The sequence below is a fragment of the Barbus barbus genome (genome assembly GCF_936440315.1).
Source record: "Barbus barbus genome assembly, chromosome: 7".
In the NCBI taxonomy this organism is placed as follows: Eukaryota; Metazoa; Chordata; class Actinopteri; order Cypriniformes; family Cyprinidae; genus Barbus; species Barbus barbus.
This window is the reverse complement of record NC_136735.1, coordinates 8796836-8808060: the sequence shown is the minus strand read 5'-3', so window position 1 is coordinate 8808060 and position 11225 is coordinate 8796836. Positions and strand designations below refer to the sequence as shown.

General features: G+C 33.9%; 1 protein-coding gene across 1 annotated transcript in view; it reads right to left on the bottom strand.

The window, feature by feature from the left end:
• Positions 1-7603: 7603 nt before the first annotated feature.
• The window catches only part of LOC306872575 (VPS10 domain-containing receptor SorCS1-like), a gene marked incomplete at both ends in the record, with an annotated part of 176784 nt that continues 173162 nt past the window's right edge, over positions 7604-11225 (bottom strand). The window contains 4 exons of the mRNA XM_079421187.1: positions 7604-7668; positions 8830-8996; positions 9690-9795; positions 10029-10128. Coding sequence (XP_079277313.1) covers positions 7604-7668; positions 8830-8996; positions 9690-9795; positions 10029-10128 — 438 coding nt within the window. The remainder of the gene's footprint in view (positions 7669-8829; positions 8997-9689; positions 9796-10028; positions 10129-11225) is intronic.

Sequence of the window (11225 nt, the reverse complement as noted above, 5' to 3'; positions counted from 1 at the left end):
AATCAGTCGTTTATATATGCATCATTTGGAGGTTGCTTATTTTGCAGTTCCACTGAGCATGGAAATCAATCAGGCCAAATGCAGGGTTTCAGCTTCCATTCATTTGATATACAGTATATAATTCCTTTTATGGGAGAGTGTCCCACAAGGGTTGGTTACCAGTCCGTTTTTGTTTTCCTTCTGCCGCCTTTAAGACCTCTGCATGTAGTTCAGCTGTTCTGTTCTCATTAAAATATACTACTTCTTCTGATCTTCTGCATAAGTAACAAAGATTAATCATTGATGAAGGGAATATGGTCATGAAATCACTGTCAAAAGATCACCGTCATCTTTCCAGTGGTGGTAAGAACAAGGACATTGTGATAGAGTCTCCAGAAGTAAAAGCGCACCCCTGAACCTCCTAATCAAAAACAGCTTTTCTGAATGCCAATTACCAACAGACCATGCAAATCAGTCTGTAGAAGAGAGTGACTTTCTATTTGCTGGCCTGTGTTAACCTCTAGAGAATACAATCTGTGACCAGGGAGAGATGAGAAGTTAATGAAGTGAAAGGCTGGATAAGTAGTGAAGCTTGATATCATGCTTTCTCTCTCTCTCTCTCTCTCTCTCTCTCTCTCTCTCTCTCTCAATCTCTTTCACTCACTCACTCACTCACTCACTCAATCTCTCTCTCTCTCTCTCTCTCTCTCTCTCTCTCTCACACACACTCTCACACACACACACACACACACACACACACACACACACACACACACACACACACACAGACAAACTAAAATTTTTGTTACTTGCATTAACAACCTGGATATATATAACAAGTAAATTAGTAAAATATATATTAACAATACTATACTTTTGTACATTAAGGTTGGTATTGTTCATTCGGTAATGTTTAATAACTTTCTTTCCCTCGACAAAATAACATAATATTCATGTTTTGCAGCATTTATCTGTAGGTGAGAGAAAAACCCTCTGGTGATATTGAACTTTTTGACTTTAGTTTAGCACCTTTGGTCTTACCAATAATATTAAAAGCATGATTTGCAACGATATTGGGAAACCCAGCTTGATAGAATTATGTATTGTATTGAGAGGCACAGCCATACTATCCTGTGAAACCATTCAAACCAAGCAGTACAATGTCCTGGCAGGAGATATGACGCGAAACATCTGATTTTGCATTCATCACGTGATTGATGCTCTACTGTTACCCTACTTTGCCTGCTATCAAAGAAAAGAGCTCCTTTCATATGTATTACATTGTTTGGATTTTAACAGGAGAATGAAATGAATTACTAATGCAGTTTCCCCTTTGGTTTGTGTGTGTGTGTTTCTCTCTCTCTCCCGCTGGTCTTCCTTTCCAAAGGTAATTAAATGTGGTGAGTCTGCTAGCTGCTAGCCGAGATGCCAGCGGTGGACACTGTTCGCCGTAGGCACACGTGTCACCAGAGCAAGATTGAGTATAATGTCCTTGGAGTAACTACAGTACAAACCCACAGGGAGCAGACTGAGCTGGTTATTATCCTGGTGGAGACAGGCCTCTGATGAACTTTCATTTGTACACAAGAGGTACGCTGGTCGCCTAAAACTTTATCATGAGGGCATGATTTTTTTATGGAGAAAATCAAAATGTTTCATTAGGCTTGAATTAGCTGTGCCCTTGACGCCAATTTCATAACAGGCACACGTACAAACACACTCATACTTACAGTTCCCTGGGCGCCATTGAAAGTTACCTTGAGATGTCAGCAGAGCTGGGGCCCCTAGCAGCATTGATTGCTCCTTAATCTGCAGTCTCATGTGCCTTCCAGTTAACTCCCTCACTCTGTCTCTCTAGCTGCGCTGTCGCGAAGCCATTCATCGCTAATGACTGCTCATTTCTCCTCCTTTCTCACATTCTTTCTTCCCCGGAAGTGGCCAGAAATAATTTTATGACTAGCATGTTGTGGGCTTCTGTTTCACTAGAACACTACGTATTTCATATACTTGCATATATTTGTTAAGAGACATATATATATATATATATATATATATATATATATATAGTGATGTGGAAAACGTTTTTGCCTTCCTGTAATTTTTTGCATATTTGTCACACTTGAATGATTCAGATCATCAAACTAATTTTAATATTACACAAAGATAACCCGAGTCAATACAAAATGCAGTTTTGAAATAATGATTTAATTTGTTAAGGGAAAAAATTTATCCAAACCTGCCTGGCCCTATATGAAAAAGTAATTGCCCCCTAAATCTAATAACTGGTTGTGCCACCCTTTGCAGCAACAACTGCAATCAAGCGTTTGCGATAACTGGCAATCTGGAGTCTTTCACATCGCTGTGGAGGAATTTTGTCCCACTCTTCTTTGCAGAATTGTTTTAGTTCAGCCACATTGGAGGGTTTTCGAGCGTGAATGGACTGTTTAAGGTCATGCCACTGCATCTCAATCAGATTTAAGTCCGGACTTTGACTTGGCCACTCCAAAACCTTAATTGTATTATTCTTGAGCCATTCAGAGGTGGATTTGCTGGTGTAATTGGGGATCATTGTCCTGCTGCATAACCCACGTGCGCTAGAGGTTAAGGTCGCAAACTGACAGCCAGACATTCTCCTTCAGGATTTTCTGATAGAGTGCAGAATTCATGGTTCCATCAATTATGGCATGTCGTCCAGGTCCTGAAGCTGCAAAGCAGCCCCAGATCATCACACTACCACCACCATATTTTACTGTTGGTATGATGTTTTTTTTCTGAAATTCTGTGTTGGTTTTATGCCAGATGTAACGGGACATGCACCTTCCAAAAAGTTCAGCTTTTGTCTCATCAGTCCACAGAATATTTGCCCAAAAGTCTTGGGTATAATCAAAATATTTTTTGGCAAATGTGAGAGGAGACTTTGTGCTCTTTTTGGTCAGCAATGGCTTTTGCCTTGGAACTCTCCCATGGATGCCGTTTTTGCCCAGTCTCTTTCTTATTGTTGAATCATGAACACTGACCTTAATTGAGGCAAGTGAGGCCTACAGTTCTTTAGATGTTGTTCTGGGTTCTTTTATGACCTCCTGGATAAGTCGTCGTTGTGCTCTTGGAGTAATTTTGGTAGGCCGGCCACTCCTGGGGAGGTTCACCAGTTGTGTGTATCTGCTTGCCTACCTACCTCTCTCTACAAACAACTAGGCTACTTCAAAAACAGGGATTTTATCACCACATTGCTGGAGAATGGTGCGATCTAGTATCTATCTTTTATTTTATTAATAAAAATCGCGGGGAAGTGTTGACAAGAAGTTTTTCAGTGTGTGTGCAGCGCAATCTACGATCTCTCTCTCTCTCTGTGTGTGTGTGTGTGTGTGTGCGAGCGAGTGATGTGGTTAGTGTGCATCAATTAAAGCAGCGCATTAATATGGAACGGTGATTAAACTGACTTGGAACTACCTGTGCATTAGGTTATACTCCATTCCTGCCAGCCAGTCAGAATCCAGTATTCAGACAGACCATGGAATAAATATATTTATAAAATAGTTAGTTCCATTCCTCGATTATGATTGGACACAGCACTGCTATGACCATTTCACCAAATGGTTCTGTTGCAATTTGTAAACTTGCGCTGTGCCGTGAATCGGTCTGTTTTAAAACTAAAAGACGGAAAACATACATTTTCTCATGCTGAGAGATAAGCAGATGCATGTGTGTGAGAAAATATCATATATGGTATTAAAAAAATAAATGACACAGCGGATGATAAGAGCTCATATTCTCTGTTTTTATTTAAGCTCCATTAGATGAGGCATGTTCGGAACATTCTCTTGCCATATACTGTTGCTGTCAGGAACTATGTTTTTGGCAGAAGGACAGCATTTAACGAACTTGCTTCAAAAAAGTAATATTTCAATACATACATTTTTGGTTTTAATATTTTTGTATTGTGTGGTAACCGTTTTATAAAAGCAATAAGGTACTCGAAGCCGTGCTGTATCATGTGTCGTGCCTGCAACCCCTTCAGCAGTGATTTATTCACGATTACACGGCTTTGAGTACCTTATTGCTTACATGTCATTTATTTTCATGCTGTAACTAGGTTTACACAAAAATATTAAGGAGAAATGAACTGTTTTCAAAATTAATTATGAATGCTGAAAATTCATCTTTGCATCACAGGAATAAATGACACTTTATTGTAAAAATATATAGAATATAGAAACCAATTATTTTAAAATATATTTTTTTTCACAGCTTTGGTGATTTTATAATATTTTTGTGAGAGGAATAATTAAAATAATAATAATAATAATAATGATGATAATAATAATTACAGACCCCAAATTTTAAAAAAATAATATATATATACTCACACACACACACACACACGCACACACACTCACTCACTCACTCACTCACTCACTCTCACACACACACACACACACACACACACACACACACACACACACACACACACACATGTTGGTTTTTGTGGTTTATGGGGACTCTCCATAGGCGTAATGGTTTTTATGCTGAACAAACTGTGTGTGCTATTGCCCTACACCAACCCTACACCTAAACTTAGCCCTCACAGGAGACTTTGTTGCATTTTTAGATTTTCAAAAAAAACACAATTTAGTATGTTTTTTAAGCCTTTTGAATTACGGAGACATAGGCAGTGTCCTCATAAACCACCTTCATATTGTAATACCTCTGTCATACCCATGTCATTATACAAATTTGTGTCCTCATAAACCACATAAACATGCACACACACACACACACACAGTATATATATGGATCATTATAATAGTTGTTCTATTATAGTAGTTAGTGTCATAATCATTAAGAAAAATATAATGTATATTGAATTCACATTATTAAACCCTATAAATGAAATAAAAACATACACCATTTTGATTGATACTTTATTTTTTATCTATGATTTAAAGGTTACTTCAGCAAATTACATTATGTTTTTACAAATACTGTAAGAAAATCAAAACACAATAACAGGGACTGATTTCATTTAATAAATACGATTGCACCAAACAGAAACAATTCCACAGAGCACAGAGTTGAGGTCAAAGAAAGATAAAAAATAAAGAAACGAAACATTACACACCTAAAATGTATATATATATATATATGTATATATATATATATATATATATATATATATATATATATATATATATATATATTAAAAATCTTTACAGTAATAAAACTCTTGTCTTCTACAAAAATAATCTTCCTTACTCTTAAGAGAGAAGTGGCAGCGCTGGATTTTGATTTCCTGGCTGCCACAGTTTGTCCATTCAAAGCTCATAAAGTGTCTTGTTTTGTAGCCAGTGGTTTAACAAAAGCACTGTCTTCAATCTGAATGTACAACTCAACTTAATAATTAAATTCTGTTTATCTTCAGCCACCAGGTTTGAAGTAATGTCATTTTTAGATCTGGATCTTCAAACACTGATTCTATAATATACCCTTTTTTTCACAACCTTTCAGCAGAAACGATTTAATTATATTGCTATTGTTCCTTTAAATTGCCCCTCCCTTACCCACAATGGCCTGCACTCATTTTATCGACACTTTCAACTCATAACTTGAGAGTCATCCATCATCTCATATGCATAAGACAGTGTCAGACCACAGCGCGTGATATTATGAAAATATAATCTGTACTGTGATTGTGTCAAGTCCATAGTGAATTGTCTCAGCATGAACATCCTCTACTGCTGTGACATGATATTTATACTTAGTGTACAAAAGGTGACGGACAAGGACAATTGAAATAAAATTAGCCATTAAAATTTCCCTTTTAGACATGCTGTTTTCAATATCCTGGCAATTCTGTAATAAAGATTACCTCCATTTACATTCATTGGTGTATGAGAATAGCTATAATATAACCTTGATAAGAAAATGAAAACGCAATGAATGACTGAGCAGAATTGGGAAGAACATAGTCCATAGATATAAGAAAAATGGTGTGACATAAAGATGACGAGGAGCATGATCTCTATGTGTGTAACAGCACATTTATAATAAACAGGAGGACATGCAAAAAAAAAAAAAAAGGTCACTATTGTATTGTTATTGTACTAACCATATAATTGTGTCTAATTAATTTTGTTGTTGACATACGTCCATGCAAACTATTTTGGCACAAATTGTAATTTAAAAATAAAATTAATGTTAAATAAAATTTAAAAATGAAATAAAAATTGATTTAAGCATAAATAAAATTAAATTAAAATAAATTAAAGTGTAATTTAAAAATAATCAAATAAAATGTAATAACATTTAATTAGAAAATTAATTTAATTAAAAACAATAATAAAAAAAACAAAAGAAAAATGAAATAAAAATGTAATTTAAAAATAAGATAAAATAAAACTTTAAATTTAATTTAAAAATAAAATGTTGACATGAAGTGCAGGTTCATATAAACATGGTTTGTGCCAACAATGTGTTTTGTGACGTGTTGGCAATTTTTGAGTAGCTGAATCCATCATATTAATATTCTATATAAAATATTATATTTCTAATATTATAGTTATTGAATAGTGGCTATATGCTAGTGGATGAAGGTCTGTATGCTGCCTCCCATATGTGACAAACATTATTTTGATTTCTGATTCTTTAGTATTAGTCAATTCATCAAATGATCACGTTCCCTGTGATTTTATACCGCTTATATGTAAAGAGGGAAAGTTAAAAAAAATAAAATAAATAATAATATTTAAATATATACTTACACATTCATACATTCATATTTGTCAGCCTGTACAGTTCACTTTTGGTATGTCATGACTGAATTTAAATGCACAAAAATGAGAAATAAACAAGCAAAATGAAAGCATAAATCATGTAACGCTCTGTGAGTGCATATAAATTATTCCATACAAAATTGTTTATGAAACACTAGACACAGTATATGATTATCATCTTCTGCTTGGCCATAATGTCTCAAGAACATTAAGTCAGTTTACATAGCATATCTTGACACTGATTGATATGCCTCGGTAAACCAACAGTCAGTTATTTCTACATAGAAACACAAATAATTTATTTTACTAAGAAAAAAAATACTTTGATATTGCAGAGAAGCAAAACAAGATAAACAAGCTTCAACATTAACCCTGTTTCATGAATAAAAGGCATGAAACCCATCAAATGAGTGGTAATTTCTGTTACATGTAAAGTACAGATGTGCTCGATATACAAAATGAAACCCAGAAAATGCGTTTCATTTTACAATAATCATTAATAACTTTACATTTTATTATTAAAACACTTCCAAAATCCATGTTTTACTCACATGAATAGTGTACTGCCACTGTTAGCGATACAAATAAACAGACAGGTAACCAACAATAATTGTCTTTTTCCACCCTTCATGCTGGCTTTTCCCTCAGACTTTGTACACACTGGCATCTTTAGAAATTAACAGCATCAAAAATGTTTTATTGAATACACAGATGTATAAAAAAAGCTGTACAAAGTTTGTTCTAGTATTCACAGAGCACAGTAAAGTTAATGTCCAACATGCACAAGTACTGAATAAAGCTTGAAACCTTTGTGTCCGCATGACCAAAGTCCTTGACATGGCGGAGGCTAGAGTTCAAACGTCGATGTATGTAGGACGATCTGATGAGAATTTGACACGTGGATGAGGATTAATGCATTCTGGGAAATGTGAAGAGACAAAATGACAAAGAAATATAAAACACTACTTATTCTGTTCCAGAACTCAACTGCACAGTTTTAAAATTGCATTAATAATTTAGTGCTGTAAAATGATTCATCATGATTAATTGCATCCAAAATATAATAATAATAATAATTTTATAATAATAATTATTAAATTGTTATATTTAAATAAGTATAATATATTAATATTTTTACTGTTTTATTTATATCACCATTTAATTATTATTATTATTATTTTTTTTTTTTTTGAGAATTTGACACATGGATAAGGATTGATGCATTCTGGGAAATACAAAGAGACAAAATGAAAATGAAAAATAAATCATTATTTATTATGTTCCAAAATTTAAGAAAAATATACTATACTATACTATAATAATAATGACAATATATATATATATATATATATATATATATATATATATATATATTTATGTATAATATATTGAATTTTATTTTAAGTACCATTATATATTATTTTTGAATTATTATTATTAAATTCATTTTAATATTTTTAAAATGTGTTTTATATATTAATAGTATAATAATAATATTATTACCGTTTTATTTCTTAATTTCTTTTTTATTTCTATACTGTTCTATTTTTTATCACTATGTAATTTTATATCACCATGTAATGTGTAAAATAAAATTGTATATATAATATATTATAGAATTTATCTATACTTTTTCAAAAAATAAATGCTAAATTATATCGTATATATAGATTTTTTTTTTACTAGGCTATTTCTGAGAAACACTCATTTCTGTCAGTCTAGAGAGGCACATTCGTTCTTACAATTCTTTTTTTTAATCAATATATTGTCTTCTTTCCAAATGTCAAACAACCTCATATGAGAATATCAGTGATTCCCAGCCTAGAAAGCTGAAATACATCATGACATTTGCTGTTCTGTTGATTTATTACAGGCACCATCAGGGGACAAGAAGTCGAGCAACCAGTGCTTTTCCCTGCAATCAACAAGACCCTCTTTACCAACAAACACTGCTGAAGCCATTTACTGGAAGTGGACTAACATGCCACGACTGAGACGAGTGACAGGTAAAGTGTGTCTGCTGTTCCCAAGAATCACAGCTATGAGTTCAGCAGAAGAAGCGCTTCAGTGTTGAACTCACCGATGGTCTGGGTGTTGGGCTCTGTGTCCAGAGGCTCCAGTGATGTGAGCAGTTCTCTCTGAGAGCTGCAGCTGGGTGTGCTGTCAGTGGGAGAAACTGGACTCTGGATCATTTCTTGCTCTTTTTCATCCTGCATCGCTGCATAGACGTGGAGGCCTGGGATCTTCCTTGAGGAAAGATTTACAATGAGACATGGGCAAATAAAGCTTGATGCTGTGAGACATGCTTGGGGGAATCAGCCAGAGGGAAGCAGGGTGATGGGAGAAAAAAAATCAATAAAAATCAATATTGTCAAGTGTTAAGCAACCATAATAAGTCTCCTAAACTTTTACAAGTTATCTTTTCGATTGTTAGGAAATAATCATTACAAGTTACACGTTTCACTAACTTAATCTTGCAAAAGTTTAGGATGAGTAGGATTTATTATTATTATTATTATTATTATTCATCAAAATTAAATTCAGATCAAAAGAGACTGTAATTAAATTTGTTACAAAATATCTATTTTTCAAATAAGTTCTGTTCTTTTTAACATTCTATTCATCAACAAATGCAAACTTGGTGAACACACACAAAGGAATACTGGTTCTGAATGACATGAGGGTCATTTTTTATTTTTTGGTGAACTATGCCTTTAAAAAATATATACATTAATCCTTATTAAAATAATAATATTCTCCAATGTGGTCAGGTAGCTTTTTGATAGTAACAGTACAGAGTCTTGACTACTTCATAAATAACTTTCAGGGCTTTCCCAGATTCTTGCCACTAGACATTTAACCAATTTAAAAAGCTAACCATATTTTGAACTGATAATTGATTATGATCCAGGTTGAAGTTTTAAAAATGGATGACGATACCTTTTGAATTTATAGATGAGGAACACGGCTAAACCCACCACCACCACAGAGAGGAGCATGAGCATAGCTGAGCCGCTGTGATTCTCACTTGTGTCCACTAGAGGCGCTAGACGCAGGGGAAAATAAGACAGGCAATTGTTGTCAGTGCACAGTCTGGCACCATTCCAGCTCTCCTTTTAATAAACAGACACAATCTCTAAAATTAAAGTCACTCAATCTTCACAGAAAACAGGTTACTATACAATCAATGTCATATGGGAACTGTTCATCCAAAAATGATAATTGTGTCATTATAAACCATCTGTTCATATCTAACAGTGTTTGATTCTAGTTCATTACCTGCTGATAAATGTGCAGCGTATACTGTGATCTGGACTCCTGGTCTGAGTGTGAACTGAACCAGATTCTGATTCAGAGTGCTGAGAACCAGTTCTGAGAGCTGAAAGCAAAATCACATATTCATACCACACTGGATGAGAAAACACTGCCTTGTATATAATACATCCAAATCAGTTATTAAATTACATAAGCAGACATTCGCGTCCCGTAGGTATTTGATTTCCCTGGTTCTGAGTCCTGATGCAAAGCATGGGCTCGTGATGTTGTTTGTCGTACGTGAGCCTGTACCACACTGAGAGGACGTTTCAGCATAAATCAACTTCACACACAAATATAGATATATGACATGAGGGATTTCATTTAGGCCTAACATCTCTCTCCTCTCCCTCAAACACACACAGCCCTTGACTGTCAGGTGCTTTTATGCATAAATCTTGAAAGCAGTTATTTTCACTCCCAAAATAAAGCTTTGTTTTGTTTTTGTGCTCGATTATGACAGATTTTATTAAGGGTAATTCTGAAACAGGTGCTTCCAGTTTGATCATTTTTAAAGTACTTTTTTCTGTCAAGGAGTGTGTTTAAGTATTAATAAATGGCACTGCTACATTTCATCTTAAATTAATATAATTTGATATGGGTCAGGGTATAATTATGTCTTCAGAAAGGTGACATGGTTTATGGTAAAAGATTGACAGTTTAATTTGACATGATACGATTTGTGCTTAAAGTCATAAAGTACAATGTGCTTCTCAACTTAATTTTATGCCTAAATTTATATAAATATATTTTCAATAATTAATTGTTTTTCATACAATCATTGTAAGAAGACTGACAATATTTAAATATCTTTGCCAAAAAAAAGGGGGTGAAAAAATATTTTGAAAAGTGCACTTTAATTTTAACATTAAAGAGTCTTTTTGTTGTTATTGTTTTTTTCCCCAAAGATCAATTGATTGAAAAAAAAAAAAAAACGAGTCGTGTTGAAGAGTGCACTTTCTGAAACGGTGCATTATTAAAGAGTTGCTGTTGCTGTTTGTTTTTTTCTTCTTGAACTACATTTTTCTCGTAATTTAATGACTTTATTCTCAACATTTTATCTCGACATTTTTTTTTTAAATTTAACGAGTTTTGTCTCAAAACATAACTTTATCCTCAAAATTTAACGAGTTCAAGCTGAATATTTTATTTGGACATTTT